Raw genomic sequence first — 20,413 nt, 5'->3', positions numbered from 1 at the left:
GAAAAAACAACAACAATGGAGCACATGAAAAGAAAGGCCTTACTGCTACTACGACTGTATCCTTTTACCTCTTTCCACAGCTTGTTACCAAGTTCTATCAATTCTACTTTCAACATCTCTCTCAGTATGTTTTCCTTTACAGAAACAAATTAAAAAATCTCTTCTACTTAAAAAATGTGTGTTCATGTAGAAAATGTGGGAAATAGACAAAAGGATAAAGAAGAGTAAAAAGTGATACATAATTAATCACTAATAATCCCAGCCTCACTGCTGAGACTCTGGGTAACAAGTTACTTAATCTCTTTAGCCCCCAGCTTCCTCATCTGTACAGAAATAATACACACAGGTTGCCATGAGATGTACATGAATTGATATGCATTAGGCACTAGCTTCTAATGCCTACAGCCCAGAAAATGCCTATGCATTAGCTGCTGATCTTATTATTCATTTTATTTCCTTTAAAATTTTCTTTCCATCACCACACAAAATTAATATTTTAAAAAAATTGTATGATATATGCATACTCCATTTACTTCATCCACTCAATCAGAAGTAGATTAAAGCACAGGCCAGAGTGAGGATTTGGGAGCACCAATTGCAAGGGGCCCCTGACACACAACTGGAATTGGAGGTGGAGGACACTGCACTGGAAGTCAGCCGACTGAGAGGCAGGAATGGGATGTGTTGGCAGAGCAGAAGCTGAGGGGTAGCTTCATGCTACCTTGTATAAGCTGCTTTCTCCTCTTGTGACATGTTATTCAAAAGAAGGTCCTTCAAGGTCAAAGTATTTTCAATCCACTCAATTAATCCTAATCTGAAAAGGAAAATAAATGTTTATGAATAAATGCTAACCTCAATTGTGCTTTCTTCACCAGAAAAAAAGTTTGGGGACTAAAGCAAAATAATTTCTTCTCGTCCATTTTTTACTTCCTCCCCAAGTAACTCTACAAGTGTTTGCTATGTCCAGCCTGCACTCAGGTCTATGAGACCTAAGGCACTGACCCAAACCCACCTCAGGACAGTCCCAGGTGTGTTCTCTCTCTCTCCTTCTCCCTCCTTTTTTTTATCTTCCTCTGTCCCTCTTTCCTTCTCCCTGCAGATGCACTGCTTGCACTGTACCTGGAGGTCATGGGCACCACACGGTATGTCCTTAATTGCATGTTTCTCTGACCACAGGCAGCATCATGGGAGAGGATGACATTCATGACCTCAAAGAGCTGCTCAATGCGCTGGTCCTGCCGAAGGTCCTCACCACCCTTCACAAGGAAGGGGTACTCCTTCTCATCATGGCCTCGGATAATGATGCGTTTTGGCTTTCTCATGGAAGCCATTACTTTTACCTTTAAAAATTAAGGAACTGTTTGGTTGGTTGGTTCAAAGAGACAGTCTCACTATGTTGCCTAGTCTGGTTTTGAATTCCTGGACTCAAGTAATCCTCCTGCCTCAGTCTCCCCACTAACTGGAACTATAGATGTGCACCACTATACCCAGCAAAAAAAATTTTAACTACACTCTGAGACTAGCCCATCAAATCAACAGCCAAAGGGAAAAGTAAGTCTGGTTGCTTGCATTCCTTAAAGAAAGACCTCTCTTTGAAACAGTCAGGTGACAGAGAAAAACAGAGAACCTGGACTTTGGGGCCAGTGAAATATTTCTGTTATGTGTTATCCCTGAATGCTGTGTCCATTTTATAATGGATACACCACTTACTTTAAATTTACCATATTCTTAAATATGATTGATGCTGGAACACTGGACATTATAGTAAGAAATTCAGTCAATAATATAGTGAGAAAACGCCACACAATTTGAGACCACAATTTGAGAAAGTTAATTATCCTTTCCTTAGTGAAGACAAATCCACGATTCTTATATCTGAAGAACTACTATCACACACTAACAGTCTCACCACAGTGATGGTGGTCACAAACCTCATACCTACCCGCTCATCAAACCCAGAGATCCGCACATGGTATTCAGGCAATGGCTTCCCCTTGCCATCATACTGACCTAAAACAAACCACAGAGCCTTGCTTAGATACAGCCTGTTACAGAAAGAAATTCATGTTTTTCAAAGCACATCTAATAAAAAATGCTAATCTAACATAAATTTTTTACTGAAACTTTCCTTTAAAGACAATAGACTTTCTTTTTAATACTATTATTTCTCAACTTGGGCTATTAATTGGAAGTCAGCTCCATATTCCAACAGACAAACTTCAAATAGAAAAAACACAATGCACTGAACTAGAACACTGCATTATGTCAAGGAGGATCAAGCTGCATGTTAGAATTGTATGCAAATGTTTCCCTTGACTGAATGCAACTGCACAATTTTTAATAAAGCAAAGTGCTTCTCTAAGCATGTTTTTTCTTACACTTGCTGAATAAGAACATGAGTAACCAGATTAATACATTTTTCTTCCTTTGGCAAATCTAAGGGTGAAGAACAAGGATTATATAGATTTCTTCTTAAAAAAAAAAAAAATCGAGGGAGATTCCAACATGGCAGCTAGAGGAAGGAAGCAGAAAGTATGCTTTCTAAAGTAAAATCTTGGAGAGGCGCCACCACCAGACGGTGGCGCCCAGACGGCTTGGGAAGACACAGACCACAAGGTGAGCTAAGCGGCACTTGGTACTCCCATAAACAACCCTGGGCCAGATCAGCATAGCCCCCTGGACAGACCGACCCCAACCCAGGGAAAAAAGAAAAAAAAAACTGAATAATAAGCAATAACAACAAAAAGGCACGTAGCAAAGAGGGCAGGGCGCGCTGAGCACCGAAGAGCGGGGGAAGGGGAAATCCCTCACAACAAGCTGGCTGGAGAAGGCAAGAGTGGCGGCACATGCCCAGCAACCAGGAGTGGGAAACCTTGTAAAAGTGGGGGTGGGAGGAAAACTCCACAGGAGATGGGGGAAGGCCCACTTCCCATGTAAACTGTAAATAAACACACAGGCCTGAGAAACCTGGTGCAGTGTCACCTCCCCCAGTGTGCTTGGAAAGGGGAAAGCTTATAGCAGTGGCAGTTGGTTGCGCCCAGTAGAACTCTAAGTAAACAAAGCCTGAGGGGCCAGGTGAGTGATAAGCTCACTCCTGAGATCTGCATAAATGAAGCCTCCAGCAACAGCAGGCTCACAGCAGTGAACAGATGAGCCACAGCCTCAGATAGCCATTCACAGAACTGTCTCCAGACTCCTTTTTTTTCTTTCTTCTTTCCATGAGACAACAACTGAACTACACCTGCATGCTGAAAAACTTACTGAAACTCTATTGCATTTGAACTTGGGAAACTTTGTGGTGTTTTTTTTGTTTTGTGTTGTTTCATTTTGTTTTTTTTTCCCTTTGATGAGACAGCAACAGAACTACTTCTGAGACACCATCTCCAGGATTGGAGGCTGAGGGACTAACACCAAAATATTAGGACTGAAACTTTATTGCATTTGTACTTGGAGATTTTTTTTCATTTATTTATTAATTTTTTCAATCCTCTTTCTGTCTTGAGTTAAACAACTCAAGAACTGTGAAAAGAAAATGCAAGAACTCACCGACTCCATCAAAAGACGAAATCTGGGAAGCATGGGCATTGAAAAAGGAAAAGAGGTGCAAGCAAAGGGAATGCGTAATATATTCACCACAATAATAACAGAAAATTTCCCAGATCTAGAGAAATCTATTCCCGTACAGATGCAAGAGGCCTCCAAAACACCAAACAGACCAGACCAAAATAAATCTACCCCACGGCATATTATCATTAAAACAACAAATACAGAGATGCAAGAAAGAATACTGAAGGCTGTAAGAGAGAAAAAACAAATAACATACAAAGGTAAACCCATTAAAATCACAGCAGACTTCTCAACACAAACATTAAAAGCAAGAAGAGTGTGGGGCGAGATCTTCTGGGCACTGAATGAAAACATCAACCCCAGGATACTCTACCCAGCAAAACTATCATTCAAAATAGATGGAGCAATAAAAGTCTTCCATGATAAGCAGAAACTAAAACAATATGTGACCACAAAGCCAAAACTACAAAAGATTCTTCAGGGGATTCCGCACACAGAAAGTGAAACCCAACATAACCATGAAAGGGCAGGCAGCACCAAACCACAGGAAAAGAAAAAGCAAGAAAGTAGAGAGTAACCTCAACTTAGGTACACACAATCAAACCTTCAAACAACTAAGACAACTAAATGACAGGATCACCACATACCTATCAGTACTAACACTTAATGTTAATGGACTTAATTCCCCCATCAAAAGGCACCATTGGACGAAATGGATTAAAAGGGAAGATCCAACAATTTGTTGCTTACAGGAGACCCATCTCACCGACAGAAATAAGCATATGCTTAGGATGAAAGGCTGGAAGAAGATTTACCAAGCCAATGGCCCCAGAAAACAGGCAGGAGTAGCAATACTTATCTCTGACAAAGTAGACTTAAAACCTACATTGATCAAACGAGATAAAGAAGGACATTCCATACTAATAAAAGAGGAAATAGACCAAAAGGAAATAACAATTATCAACCTATATGCACCCAATATCAACGCACCCGATTTCATAAAAATACCCTGAAGGGCCTAAAAGCATAAATTAAATCCAACATAGTGGTTGTGGGAGACTTTAGCACCCCATTATCATCAATAGATTGGTCATCCTAGATCTAAAACATACAATAGATCAAATGGACCTACTTGATGTCTACAGAACATTTCATTCAACTTCTAAACAATATACATTCTTCTCAGCAGCCCATGGAACCTTCTCCAAAATAGATCATATCCTAGGGCACAAAGCAAGCCTCAGCAAATATAGGAAAATAGAAATTATACCATGCATTCTATTTTATCACAATGCAATAAAACTAGAATTCAACAACAAAAGTAAAGACAAAAAACATACAAACAGCTGGAAACTGAGTAACTCATTGCTTAATGAACAATGGGTCATTCATGAAATAAAAGAGGAAATTAAATAGTTCCTGGAAGTCAATGAAAATGAAAACACAACCTACGGGAACCTATGGGACACAGCAAAGGCAGTCCTGAAAGTTTATAGCCATGACTGCATATATTAAAAAGACTGAAAGATCCCAAATCAATGACCTAATGATACATCTCAAACTCCTAGGAAAACAAGAGCAAGCAAATCCCAAAACAAATAGAAGGAGAGAAATAATAAAAATAAGAGCTGAAATCAATGAAATAGAAACCAAAACAACCATACAAAGAATTAGTGAAACAAAAAGTTGGTTCTTTGAAAAAAATAAACAGGATCGACAGACCTCTGGCAAACCTGACTAAAATGAGGAAAGAAAAAAACTCAAATTAGTAGAATCAGGAATGCTAAAGGGAAGATAACAACAAACACCATGGAAGTCCAGGAAATCATCAGAGACTACTTCGAGAACCTATATTCAAATAAATTTGAAAATCTTAAAGAAATGGACAGATTTCTAGATACATATGATCATCCAAAACTAAACCAAGAGGATATTAATCACCTGAATAGATCTATAACACAAAATGAAATTGAAGCAGCAATCAAGAGTCTCCCTAAAAAGAAAAGTCTGGGACCTGATGGATTCTCTGCTAATTCTATCAGACCTTTAAAGAAGAACTGACACCAACCCTCCTTAAACTGTTCCATGAAATAGAAAGGGAAGGAAAACTGCCAAACACATTTTATGAAGCCAGTATTACACTTATCACAAAACCAGGCCAAAGACACCTCCAAAAAGGAGAACTATAGGCCAATCTCCTTAATGAACACTGATGCAAAAATCCTCAATAAAATAATGGCAAACCGAATTCAACAACACATCAAAAAGATCATTCACCACGACCAAGTAGGCTTTATCCCAGGAATGCAGGGGTGGTTCAACATACGAAAATCAATAAACGCAATAAACCACATTAACAGAAGCAAAGACAAAAACCACTTGATCATCTCAATAGATGCAGAAAAAGCCTTTGATAAGATCCAACACCATTTCGTGATAAAAGCTCTAAGAAAACTAGGAATAGAAGGAAAGTACCTCAACATAAAAGCTATATATGACAAACCTACAGCCAGCATTATACTTAATGGAGAAAAACTGAAACCATTCCCTCTAAAATCAGGAGCTAGACAAGGACGCCCACTACCTCCACTCCTGTTCAACACAGTCCTGGAATTCCTAGCCAGAGCAATTAGGCAAGAAGCAGGAAAAAAAGGAATACAAATAGGTAAAGAAACTGTCAGAATATCCCTATTTGCAGATGACATGATCCTATACCTTAAAGACCCCAAAAAACTCTATTCAAAAGCTCCTAGACACCATCAATAGCTATAGCAAGGTAGCAGGGTATAAAATCAACATAGAAAAATCATTAGCATTTCTATACACTAATAATGAACAAACTGAGAAAGAATATATGAAAACAATTCCATTTACAATAGCCTCGAAAAAAATCAAACAGCTAAGTGTAAACCTAACAAATGATGTGAACAACCTCTACAAGGAAAACTATACGCTTCTGAAGAAAGAGATTGAGGAAAACTATAGAAAGTGGAGAGATCTCCCACGCTCATGGTTTGGTAGAATCAACAGGTGTTGGGGAGGATGCAGGGAAAAAGGAACCCTCTTACACTGCTGGTGGGAATGTAAACTAGTACAACCACTCTGGAAAAAAATTTGGAGGCTACTTAAAAAGCTAAACATTGATCTACCATATGATCCAGCAATACCACCCTTGGAGATATACCCAACAGACTGACACAGGTTACTCCAGAGGCACCTGCACACCCATGTTTATTGCAGCAGTATTTACAATAGCCAAGTTATGGAAACAGCAAAGATGCCCCACTACTGATGAATGGATCAAGAAAATGTGGTATTTATACACAATGGAATTTTATGCAGCCATGAAGAAGAACGAAATGTTATCATTCACTGGTAAATGGATGGAACTGGAGAACAACATTCTGATTGAGGTTAGCCTGGCCCCAAAGACCAAAAATTGTATGTTCTCCCTCATATGCGGACGTTAGACCAAGGGCAAACACAACAAGGGGATTGGACTTTGATCACATGATAAAGCGAGAACACACAAGGGAGGTATGAGGATAGGTAAGACACCTAAAAAACTAGATAGCATTTGCTGCCCTCAATGCAGAGAAACTAAATCAGATACTTTAAAGCGACTGAGGCCCATAGGAGAAGGGGATCAGGAACTAGAGAAAAGCTTAGACCAAGAAGAATTAACCTAGAAGGTAACACACATGCATAGGAAATCAATGCGAGTCAACTCCCTGTTTAGGTATCCTTATCTCAACTAGCAAAAACCCTTGGTCCTTCCTATTATTGCTTATACTCTCTCTACAACAAAATTAGAGATAAGGGCAAAATAGTTTCTGCTGGGTAGCGAGGGGGTTGGGGGGTAAGAGGGGGTGGGGGATGGGGGGAGAAATGACCCAAACATTGTATGCACATATGAAAAAAAAAAAAATCACATCTTACTCCTGTGTGGACAACTTGCCATGTGTCTCCATCTATTCATTTCCTGGAGGAAGGTAAATCATTTATCATCAACTAGTACCTTTAAACCAGACCAGCTGGTACACCCAAAGAAGTGACCTGTTTCTATACCTCTGCTTCTGAAGAAAAGTTACTGAGATGCAAAGCAGAGTAGCTTGGAAGAAATCTACGGTTACCACTTACTATAACTACTAAATGGAAATCTGAACACATGTCATAATCAGGGAGATAAGATAAGTGTTGCCTCATTACCCATTTAGTGAACAATATGGATTTATAGTAATTATGGACTTTTCTACAGATGAAAAATACGGTGAAATTTAGAATTATAAAAAAGAAAAGAATAGAAATGTCAAGATCCCGACATTACTATTCAGAAGCCAACAGTTCTTGCTACCACACTTGCTTGTCCTTAAAATTTAGTTTTGTCACTGCTAGAGGTTAACCTACCTGGAATTTCCAGCTCATTTCTCAGAAACTCCACTTTAAACTGACTCATCCAGGGCGAGTATTCTTTCAGATTTCCAGGTGGCCTTGAATCTTTTCTCATTTTTATAAGCAGTGAGTCAGTAATTTCACTGAAGTCATGGAGCTTCATTCTAGGTAACTTAGAACCTTGACTTCCAAAGTGTTTATCAAATTCTTTCCCAAAGGCCTGAAATCAATAATAAATTACTAGAGAGATTTAACATTCAGTTTAAACTTTCGAAAAAGGCTCCAAGCTTATGAAGTTACCTAATAAACAAGTACCCAATTAGATAGGTTTCTTCTGTACTTCAGGATTTACAATTTCGCTTTCCTTGAATATTTCAATACTCTAAAACATTAGGTACCTACTTTTTGTTTGGGTCTTGTCTTCCCTTAGAAATGTCAAAATTAGAATGACTTGTAGCTATGAATTCTATAAGGGTTTCAAAACTTGGCAAGGTCATTTAAGCTCTTTGTGCTTGTTGTCTAGTTTTGGATCTACATCATTCTGATGATACAAATAACTAAAAGCAAAGTAAAGGGAGTATTTCAATAAAAATGGCCCAGTAATTCTTCATATGAGTCAAAGAGGAAAATACAAGAATGCTATTTTCCTTAGTAAGATTCTTCTGAAGTATTTTGGATCATAAACTAGTATAAATATTATTTAGAGATAATCTATAATTCTAAAAACAATTATTAGAAGTACTCTACCTAGGAATAAAGCAATTCTTTCACTGTATTAGTCTTACTCAAATATACATGTGAATGAATATTTATATCAAATTAAAAATGAAACAAAATCCAAGAATACTACTAATAGTAACTTATCAAAAAATACCTGACCATCATTAATTAGAAAAGTCTATCTAATTTAGAACTAGTTCCACAACATAAATCTAACAAAAATGAAACATATGCTCTACTTTAAGACAAATTCACTACAGGAAAACTCACATATAGGGCTGGTGGAGTGGCTCAAGCAGTAAGAGCACCTGCCTAGCAAGCATGAGGCTTGGAGTTCAAATCCCAGTGCCAACAAAAACCAAAACAAAACAAAAACAAACCTGACATACACAAAACAGGTTTCTCTGATCTATAAATAGATTAAGTATAAAAACAAAGGACTGGGAATGATGTAGCTCAATGACAGAGTACTTGTCTACCATGCCCAAGGCCCTGGATTCCATCCCCAGCACCAATGGAGGAAAAAAAAGTTTCCAGTTTAGTAAAAATAAAGAAATAATTCACAAGTTTTAGAATACAAGGAAAGACCAGTTATTTTCCAAATGGAATCAGCAACACCATAGTGTTAAAAGGCAAAATGCCCTCAAGAATTCTCTAAAGTGAAATTTGAGCCAATTTCTTTTGGTTGGTTATTGTTTAAATTAATTTTAAAAATTAATTTAATTTAAAAATTAAAAATTGTTGATTTGGTATAAGGTACAAAGTTCTGGATAGACCCTCATTGTACTAGAAATTAAACTCCAAACAATTTCATGCCTGGTAGGAACTGTGGACATGTTTCAGCCACTGTGCCACTGCCTCCAGATGAAAGTCGGTGCAGCTGTGCTGAGAGGAACACCAGTCTATACTGATAGAGTTTTAGGGCAGAGTCTTATAATTCCCAGAATGCAGGAAAAGGAAGTAGCTATGAATTCAAAGGCATAGTCCATAGTCTTCATGGGGGCTACACAGAATTTTTCAAGTAAGGCCAATCTCAGTCTGGTACAGACAGGGTGCTGAAGGATAGGGTAGGCACAGGAAAAAGCTGCTGCTGAAATGAAACCCTTTCATAAGGACACCCCCATCCTGTGCTGTGAGGAGCCCCTAGTCCAGTTCCCACTTTCTGCTGTCATCCATACTGAGCAAATGACCTGCTTATTTAGCTCCAGCTTCTTTATTTAGGACAAAGTTTAGCCAACTATAGCCTGACTTACAAGCCATACTTAACCCACTGCTTGCTTTAATAAACAGGATTTTGCTAGATGCTTACAAGCAGGCCCACCTGCCAAGGCACTGTCTAGGGCTGCCTTTCCCACCATGACCAAAGATGCGAGTTCTGGACAGTTCTGGTATGGCCTGAGAAGCTGAAACCTGGGCCTTTAAAGAAAAAGTATATGGGCCACTGACTTAGCAAAAACTAAACCTTGACACACTTTTCTATATCCAGTATTCTATCATTTTATAATTTTATTATTTCTAACCCCATTAGTTTTAAGTACAACTTCTTACCCCATTTAATTACAGCTCCTGTTCTGAGTCCCATGATGTGGACTGGACCTCAACAGATATTCTAAAGCAAAGTATATGGGTTCATGGTGATATATACACTTTTAGGGTGTTCACCTGGTCACACTTGGACCAGAGATAATCCTGTATGTTCCTACATTCACACCTTTAACTCAAACTACACCAAATAGGAGTGACCCAGCAAAAGCAATCTCCACTTATCAAAATTATCTCATTAATTTAATTAAAGATGCCTGCTTCATCCCAGGCAATATACTAGAGAGACAAAAGTCAAAACAAAATCCCTGCCCACAAATCTAAGTCAGGAAGCAAAAATAAAAGGAACAGAAGAAAACCAAAATGGTTTTTCACTCCTGAGGATGTGCCCACAAGAACTGAAAACCTGTATCTCAACAAATATTTGCACATGGATGTGCAAAGCATCACTATTTATAAAAATTAAGAATGTCCATCAACTGATGAAAGAAGAAACAAATCATGGCATATCCACACAGTAAAATAACATTCAGCAATAAAAAAGAAAGAAGCACTGGTGCGTACTACAGCATGGCTCAACTTTGCAAACATTACACTACATGAAAGAGGCCAGAAGCCACACATATTGAACGACTCCAACTTGCAGAAAGGTCCCGAAGTGGTCAATCCTTCGAGATAGAAAGTAGTTTAGTGATTAGCAGGGGCTGGCAAGGGCAGGGAATGGCGAGGGACTAATTGAAAATGGGTACAGAGTTACGTTATATGGTGATGAAAATGTAAAATTAAGGTGGTGATGACTTCATAACTCTATGAATATACTAAAAGCTATTGTATTGCACACTTTAAATGAATGAATCGTGGGATATGTGATATATTCTAATAAAGCAGTTATTTACAAAAACAAAAAACAAAAAACCCATAAGGAACGAAGATCCTCCTTTGCATTGTAGGTGGTGGCCTGGACTCTACCAACATGAGTACCATGACTTTTTTAGACCCTTAAACTTCTTGAGATTTAATAAACAAGTTAGTTGATAAAGGATGGAGAAAACAAGTCATGTGATGAATGGTGAAAATGAGGGAAGGTGTTTCAGGCAACGGAAGGAGCACCTGGTTCTTCTTGGACCATTGGGAGGAGGAGGGTCAGGGAAGGTGCTAACGGGTCTGAAGCCAGTACCTGAGGGTAGGTCTCCAGACAGATCAGGGAGAGGAGCCATACCAAGGCCCTCAGCAAGCCCCACTCACTCCATAACTTCCTCCAAACAGAGGTGTCTTTCCTTCCAGCTCTAGAACAATCATGAACATCTCTGAAAATAGATCTCCACTATCACACTCATACTGTGCATAGCTTTTTATGAGCAGTGATTTGTCACACAATCCCTCTGACCATGGGAACTGAGTCTGTCTCTGTATCTTTGAGCACCCATACCTTGTGTCCTAAACTAAATGCTTGGGAATACTAATCAAGTTATGTAAGATACAAATATTTTCTTTCAAATCATCAAGGTAATTAAAAATACTAAACCATAAAACCATCAGATCTCAGAATCTGAGCAGGAAGAACAGAACATAATAAAACCCTGAGGTCTTGCCTATTGTCCCAGTTGTCATCATCTGACCTAAACATATTCTATCAGTACCTCACAGAAAGCATCAGACAGATCTTAAACAAGCTTATAAATCCATCAAACATAAAACCACAATTGTCAGCAAGCCATCAATTATGAGTACTGATCTTTCCAATACATTTGCTACCACTAAGGCAGCTGTGTCCATCCATACCTGAATAAACTTCCTTCTAAAGGGCCCCAGGCCTGGAGCACGCAGGTTGCCCAAGGCTGCATACATCCTTTCATAAAGTTTTTTGATATTTTTTTCATTTACAGAGTTTTTTCCTAGTTCATCTTTTATATCGGCAACCCAGTCCTGTGTAAAAAGGAGACAGAGAAAATAAGAATCAAGCTAGACTATAAGTGAGCTTTACCCAAGTTCTGTTCTATGTGCCAAAAGTTGTTCTCTTACCTTAAAGAGCAGATCAGGATTAGAGAGCTGTTCTAGGGCATTAATAAAATCTTGAATCACTCCTCTCTGATCTAACTTACTTTTGATCCTATAAAAAAATTACAAGGTTTAGGTAATCAAACATTTTCCAAAGATCGAGGCCATACACTCATATAATTCAGTATTTTTAACACATACAGATATTATATAATTAAACATAAATGTACACATTTATGTGTCATATCTACACACATCAATACATAGTCTAGGGAAGGAGCACTTTCAGAATCCCATCCAACATTAGATTTGCTCTATGAAGAGCGTGAAGTTCATAGATGAGGTAACTGGATGTGTACACTTTGGTGTACACAATTTACTTTATGCATTTTCTGAACTTATGAAAGATCACTTTCTCTTAAATCTTTCTAATATCTTCCTTTTAAAAAAAATCTCACTGTGATAGACTCTGTTGGGAGATGGTGATGTCTGTGATGTACACAAAATGTGACAGTAACTGTGCCTCACTCTCCTTAATCTTTTCTAAATCAAAACACCCAAAACAATGGGGCAAATCAGCTCATGACAAAAACAGCCCTTGACGGAGAATGCACCCAGAACAAACACCATGTACTAAAAAGGTATTCTTATAAAAGCTGGGCTACTTTTATCACTATGTCAATAGTCTCTACTTACAAATCAAATGAAGAAGTGAAAAGAATGACAACTTTAGACTGTCTACTGAGTCCTATTTCAGAAGAGAAGCCAGGCTGGCCTTGAACTCACAATCTCTTGCCTCAGCATCCTGAGATGCTGGGATTACAGGTGTGCACCACTATACCTGTATTTTGAGACAGGGTTGCTTATATAGACCAGGCTGTGTTGCTTATGTAGCCCAGGCTGGCATGGAACTTGAGATTCTCCTGCCTCAGTCTCCTCAGTGGTTGGGACTAGAAGTATATGTCACTATGTACCTTTTAAATTAAACATTGATTCAGAAATGATTGGAAAAAGCATTTCATCTAGTCTGCCTGAGCCAACAGATTATTAACTAGGACAGTAACAGCAACCAATCTGAGGTGCAATCTATTTTTAAAAAGGGGAGAAGGGCTGATGGAGTGGCTCTAGTGGTGGTGTGAGGCCCTGAGTTCAAGCCCCAGTTCCACCAAAATAAATAAGTAAATAAATAAAAAAGGGAGTAATTTTGTAACAAACACAATATACAGACAAGATATATGCAATAGGTGTCTAACACATGTTTCCATGTGTTTGCTTTTATCACACACATTTTTAATGCCCTGTAGTGTTTGAGTAACCCAATCATTGTGTAACTTCACCTTGCCACGAACTCCTGATTCTTATGGCCAGAAGCAGTATCTTTGAAGGAATAGCTTTCGCTACTTATGATCAAAGGATAGGTGACTGCCTGTGGATAGTTATTGGCAATCTCTTCCACAGTATGCTGCACTGCAATGGCTTCCTCTTTGTCCAGTACGGCCACCATGTGGCTGATCCAACCAATGAACTGCCAGCAAGGAATGCAAGAAATCTAAAACACAGAGAGCTGTGACTTAAGATTGAACAAAGCATTTGACATATCTTATCATAGAGGTAATATATGTCTAATAAAAAAAATAGTCTCTTATCCCTTGGCTTTCTTTGACAGATACAACTGCCAGATCCTTCCAGACATTTGCTATGCAGGTGTATATCTGTTTACAAAAATGAATCAGACTTGACATATTGTGGGTTTTCTTAGATTTACCTCACTTCTTTTAACAGCTGTATAATATCCAGTTTTAATTAACTAGTGCTCTGTAGTGAATATTTATTTTCCAATTTTTTGCTGTTCCAAGTAATACAATGGAAATTCCTATACACACATACCTCTCTGTACTTGTGCTATACACCTGTAGGATAAATTTCCATAAGTAATATTACAGTGTAAACATTAATAATTACAATATACATTGCTAGGAGATCCAGAAAGATTTTTCAAATTTTCATTTCTAAAAGTATTAGGTAACTTACAAAATCCTTACCAACATTGGACACAATGACTTTTCAAATGACTTAATCTGGGAAGCAAAAAATGTGTAGCTTAGGTTGGGTATGGTGGCATATGCCTATAATTCCAGCTACAAAAGAGAAAGCTGAAGGACTGTGATCTGGGGCCAGTACAGGGAAAAACTGCAAGAGCCTATCTGAAAGGTAAAGGTGAAATACGACCAAGGGCATGGCTCAATGATAGAGCCTTGCCTGGTAAGGGTGAGGCCCTGAGCTCAAAGCCAAGTGTCTCCAAAAAAGAATTAAAAGTCTAATTTAAACTTTCATGTTCCATTGTTAGAAAGGCTGAAGATTTCATGTTTATTTGTGTTACATACTTTAATCCTGAGTACATTTCCTTTAAGCACTTCCCCTTGCCCCAGGGCTAGCCTCAGGCCACAATCCTAACTGTGTCTACCACCCATCTGGCTGAGATTATAAGCATGTACCACCATGCCCAGTTTGTTTTCTGAGACCAGGTCTGCTAACTTTTGCCCATCTCCACCTCTTATATAGCTGGGATTACAAGCACCAGGACACGTGGCTCTTCCTTTAACCATTTTCTTCTTGTCTGTTATGATCGCTTACTTGGAAGATGGAAACATTAGTTTTCTTTCTCTTATATATATTACATTTTTCTTCCAGTTTTCTTTTAAACTTTGTATACAGCTTTGACAGGTCTATTTCTGTAGAGACGTGTCAAATTATCTTTCTTTATGGCTCTTGGCTTTTATTTCTTTGTTATCATTTAAAAATGTGTGTATTTTTAGGTATTATTTTCAGGGTAAAACCTAACACATTTGCAAGGCTGGCATTAAGGAGGAACTTGGACAAGCTGCCCAGCTCATAAGTAAATGGAGGACAGTGAAACATGCATGAGGATAGCAGAAGTCAGACCACAGAGAGGTTGACACGCTCCCTTGCAAATGATTAACAGGAGTCATAACAACATCAAACCATGTTTAACTGGTTGACTGACTGACTGATTGATTTAGTTAGTTAGGTTTTTGAGACAAGGTCCCACTATGTAGCCCAGGCTACCCTTGATCCTCCTGCTTTAAACTTCTAAGTGCTGAGATTATAGGTATGCCTTACCATACCTGGCCCCTGATACTCCATTTACTTCCTTACATATTCAAAATGGTATTTTTAATCATATAAATAAAATATTTTAGGAAAAAACTAAAATCATAAAAGCTCTTTTATTATTTGCTCACTTATCTTCAAGAAAAAAGCATACAGACTGCATGTCTGAATTTACTTTAATCTCCTATTTAATACCTACTGGAAAATCCCACCATTCAAAATCCACAAGAATTGAAGACTGCATTGAGAGCCTTGATAGCCAGGTCCTCTCAGTTCAGAGACAAGCACTGTTTAAGAACTCACAACACAGCAAGGTAAGGTGGTGCAAACCTATAATCCTAACTACTTCAGAACTGGAGGCAGGAGGATCATGAGTTCAAGGCCAGCTGGGGCAAAGTTACTGAGACCCTATGTCAAAAATGAAATAAAAACAAAAGGCCTGCGCATGAGGCTCAAGTGGTAGGGTGCTGTTTGAGAGGCCTGGGTTCCATTTCCAGTATTAGTAAGGAAACAAAACAAAACAAAAAAACTCTCAACATAAAGCTAATAGAACATTTGGTTTGCTACACACACACACACACACACACACACACACACACACACACACACACACACACACACGAAAACCTTACTCAAACCTTTAGGCTTTGGGACCTGTTGAAGTCAGTCTGCTTGGGCTAAATAACAATTGAGTATAAGGCACCAACAGATGTTAAAGCTTCTTTTGTATGGGGCTGTAAACTGCCACACAAAGCCCCAGTTCTCTGCCCCAGACACACCTCTCCTCAATTTCTTTGGTTCCTTGTTCAGATATCACATCCTTATAAATACCCACAGTGAAAAACAGTAAATATGAATACTCTTTTAACCATTTTGAATTAATTATGTTCTTAAAATGTAGCATAATTTAATGCTGGTTGGAAAAGCTGTATCATGTGCACCATGCACACTAATGGGCATCTTTCCTTTCTTTTCTTTTTGGTGGTAGTGAAGGTTGAATTCAGAGCTTTTCACTTGCTAGGCAAGTGGTCTACTTGAATCATCCTTCTAGCCCACTAGTGTGCATCTATAAAGTTCCCTTTCACTTACTAGGATACCAACCTCTTTTCTCATTAGGTTCAAGGTCTCCTCTGGATAATGTTCTATAATCTGAAGTAATCTAGGAAACTTCAGCCTGGCTTCAGTGGAATTTAATTTTAAAGCTCTCAACATATTCTCCACCACAAGTGCTGGATACACCTCCATTCCTACAGAATCTGTAACTATCAAGAAGAACAAAGAGGAAAACAATGGTCAACATATTCACTTGTACATAAAACTATAAATGGCACAAATTTTGGCTTATATTTTTTAGTATGTGGTTGTTCTCTTTTGAACAAGTACTTTTAACCAATAAATATACATTTTTGTGTTTGTATCTGAAAGCTGAATCTTTCCATTAGAGTATCCATTCTGCATGAAGCACAAATGCATCCTGGACTGAGAACCTTATGTTCTCTGCTGCTAAGGGCAGCTGCTAATTACTGAATTTACTCCTAGAACAGGAGGCAGGCCACATGAGCCAAAAGCAAACTGCAAGCAAAATATGAGGTCAGAAATAAAACAAATAAGCCGGGTATGGTGGTACATGTCTATAATCCCAGCACTTAATTGGTGAAGGTGGGAGGATCCAGAGTTAAAGGCCAGCCTGGGCTATAATGTAAGACCCTATCCCAAAAAACCTAAGGGCAAGTGATGTGGCTCAGTGGCAGAGTACTTGTTTACCAGGCACAAGGCTCTGAGTTCACTCCCTAGCATCACCACCACCAACAAAAGAAAATAATAAAATGAAACGGAAATATGGAAGACAGCTTAACTCTATTTAAATGAAGCCCATGTTGCTTAGAAATGGCATTGTTCTGAAGAAGGCAACAGACTTCTCTCAAAATATTTGTCACTGGAAAACAAAAATATGGAAAACCAAAAGCATCCACAAATTTCTTAAGACGTCATGTTACATAATGGAATACTAACTTGGTTTTTTCTTTTGTGATTCACTGGACGCATTCTCTTCCACTTTGCGGAGCTGTTGGTCACAGAAATCCACTAGCGTCATATAAGCACTGGTCACCCAAGTTGCAGGCCCATGGCCCCAGGAAGAAGCCTGGGCTTCCTCTTCAGCTGTCCTCACAGCCTTGGAGAGGTGATAGAATGCTCTCTGGTACAGACCCATGATTGCCTAGAATGTACATGCTGCCTGAGTGAATCAAGAGCTTCAAAATAACACTAAAAAGCCAGATGTGGTGCTTGTACTCAACTGAGGCGGGAGGATCACTTGAGCCCTTAAGTTCAAGGCAACACAGTGAGGGCCCCATCTCAAGAAAGTAAATAAATAACACCAAAAGCTATGTCAATTGGAAAAAGGAGAGTTGGCCTTGTGAGGGAGTAAGCAATGCCAATAAAATCGTGAGCGTACAACAGACAAACAAAAAACAAGTCAGAGAGTCCATGATCCACATAGAGCTGAGGCGGGTCAGCAGGGTAGTGTGGTTCCATGGGAATTTACAAAAGGGATGGAAGCTGTTGTCTGTCCTGCACAGACACTGCTGGCATCTGGGAAGGAGAAGACAAAGCCACACAATTGAAGTGAGGCAGGCAACCATGAACTTAGGAGGAGGTTGATACTTTTGAAAATAAAAAATACTCTGAAAAAAGCTAAGCTAGGCAGCACTAATACAAAAAACGAAAAAGGCTGCTTCGTCCCACAAGCTGGTAGGAACATCTGAATGGCAACTAGTGGTAAAATTTCATTGACAAAATTCTGGGAAAACTGTACATATCCATCCAACAAAAACTTCTCATTTTTAATCCTACAAAATTTGTATATTTCAAATAAACAGGAAACACATGGAGTATGTCAATTCTCCACATAATAAACTTGGGTGTGCATAACTGTCAAACATTTTAAAAACACAAAGTGATGCTATCATTGTTGCTTTCCTGTGGCCTAAATGCTGCATGCACATAAAAGATATACAGCACACAAACAAGAAATGTTCCCTCATCCCATTTTCATTACCCTTTCTGCACTCTCTGCACTGGATCCAGAAAGCTCCAAGATCCGTTTAGCCTTGCTCTCCTCAATGTTAGCAAGGCAGGCTGGCTCACTGCTGAGAGCATTGGCTATTATTCTGTAAGTAGTACCCAAGAGAATGTTCTGATCACAGGAAGCCACAATATTTTTGCTTAGGTAGCTTGATGTGTTATTCTCATCTGTTGGATTAGGAGAAAAAAAAAAAAAAAGAATTTTTTTCCTGAAGTATATGAATATCATTAAAAAGAAGAAATTCACAGAATATATAAGTTGATTTCTGACAAGAAATTAATTAAAATAAATCTTGAAAGTACAGGAAAACTGGCTTCAAGTAATGGTGAAAAATTTTCTTGGCTTGAATGGCAAGGTAGCAACAGAGTAGCATCACCCACAATTATTCCTTGCAGATACACCTCAGTAAACAGCAATTCTCTCACCTAATTCCCTGCAGAACTACTAAGATACTAAGTGCTGGCATTAAAGTAGTGTTGATTCCATCAACTTCCATCTTCTTCCAGAGAAGCTAGACACAGACACACAGACACACACACACACACACACACACACACACACACACACACACACACGTTTGTAATAGTGAGACTGTTTGAGGGGAATAGGGTGAAGTAAAGAGAATGATATAGTAAATACTATCGAAATACAATACATCTGTGTATGAAGATGGAATAATGAAATGCACTAAAAACTGTTAAATAATAGGGGTTTAGGAAGGATAGGGAAAGAGAGCAATAGTGGGGGTTAATTTGACCAAAGTACAAAATATGTAAGTATGAAAAACCATGGCAAAACCCCTTTAGACAATGTATATCCACTTTAAAAAGTGAAGGACAGGAATGAAAAGCAATCCTGTTTGGAGATGGGTATTAGTGGAAGGGAGAAGGTGAACGAGAGCAAATATGGTGGATGTACTTTGTATACTTGTATGAAAATAGAACAGCGAATCCTTCTGAGATTGTCTTAAGAAGGGGGGAGAGGAGATGAAGGAGAATGATGAAGGGGTGAATCTAACCAAAGTACATAGTAAGCATACATGGAACTGTCATAATAAAACCCCCCATACAACTACTATATGCTAATAAAAATGTTTTTTAAAAAAGAATTTCTTAGACTCTATTAATGGAAAAACAATTTCATTAAAAGTAACTATATCAAAGTCCACAGAAACTAGGTAATTAAAACTAGGAATTAACTTTTCATTCAAGCATCATCATCCTACATTTTGCCAAAGCACCTAATTGTTTCTGTTGTAAGGAACAGAAAATGTGTACACATTTGTGCGTACATATTAACGACTCAGAATAGATTCTTACATTGGTACTTCGGCATATGATGCTACAACAGCTACAGCTGGACTTGTTACCATGTGGTGCTGGGCAAAGAACTCAGGCTTGCATCACCAGCAGTGTATAACAGTGTGCAGATTAGGAAGTCCAGCAATGTGGACCCTTGTCCCGTTGTCTTCTGTGCTTGAGTCACTGCTGATGCTCTCACACACTGGCTATTCAGCAAACACAGCTGTTACGAACTACAACCATGCTCGAACTGTAGGATTGTTACTATCACTGGATCTGATATTTTTATTTGACAGTTTGGGGATCAAACCCAGGGCCCCATTGCATGTTAGACAAGTGCTCACATACTCTTATCATTCACAAACTCACCCCATAATGATTCAAGAAATCCTAGTTTTCTGGCCCTGGGTCATTTTGAGTCAGTGCCCCTCCTCTTGGCACTTTCCTGAGGCTGCTGTTCTGGCACATGCTCTGTCTCACTTCAAAGTCCTGGGGTAGTGCTAACCCATCCCCTTGGTGAATGGAGGCAGGGCAGGAGTATCAAATCCAATTCACACCCTAGAAAGCTTTGCTCCTCAAGTATAAAGGCTACATCATTATCATGAAAAGAAAAAGGCTCATCATGTTTAATTTTTTTCATCTTATATTTAAGTTTAAAGTTTTCAAAATAACCTAC

The 20,413-nt window shown here is 38.6% G+C and overlaps 1 protein-coding gene across 3 annotated transcripts in view; it reads right to left on the bottom strand.

Moving 5' to 3' along the window:
• Window positions 1–20,413, bottom strand: part of Prkdc (protein kinase, DNA-activated, catalytic subunit) — a 191,187-nt gene that overhangs the window by 8,323 nt on the left and 162,451 nt on the right. For all 3 annotated transcript variants that reach the window (XM_074068495.1, XM_074068496.1, XM_074068497.1), the window contains 10 exons: window positions 18,410–18,603; window positions 17,365–17,569; window positions 16,453–16,613; window positions 13,557–13,768; window positions 12,244–12,331; window positions 12,004–12,147; window positions 7,975–8,179; window positions 1,943–2,010; window positions 1,120–1,340; window positions 722–814 (listed from right to left, as the gene is read on the bottom strand). In XM_074068495.1, coding sequence (XP_073924596.1) covers window positions 722–814; window positions 1,120–1,340; window positions 1,943–2,010; window positions 7,975–8,179; window positions 12,004–12,147; window positions 12,244–12,331; window positions 13,557–13,768; window positions 16,453–16,613; window positions 17,365–17,569; window positions 18,410–18,603 — 1,591 coding nt within the window. The remainder of the gene's footprint in view (window positions 1–721; window positions 815–1,119; window positions 1,341–1,942; window positions 2,011–7,974; window positions 8,180–12,003; window positions 12,148–12,243; window positions 12,332–13,556; window positions 13,769–16,452; window positions 16,614–17,364; window positions 17,570–18,409; window positions 18,604–20,413) is intronic.

The sequence above is a fragment of the Castor canadensis genome, chromosome 3 (genome assembly GCF_047511655.1).
Source record: "Castor canadensis chromosome 3, mCasCan1.hap1v2, whole genome shotgun sequence".
NCBI classification, from domain to species: domain Eukaryota; kingdom Metazoa; phylum Chordata; class Mammalia; order Rodentia; family Castoridae; genus Castor; species Castor canadensis.
This window is presented reverse-complemented; position numbering and strand designations above follow the sequence as displayed.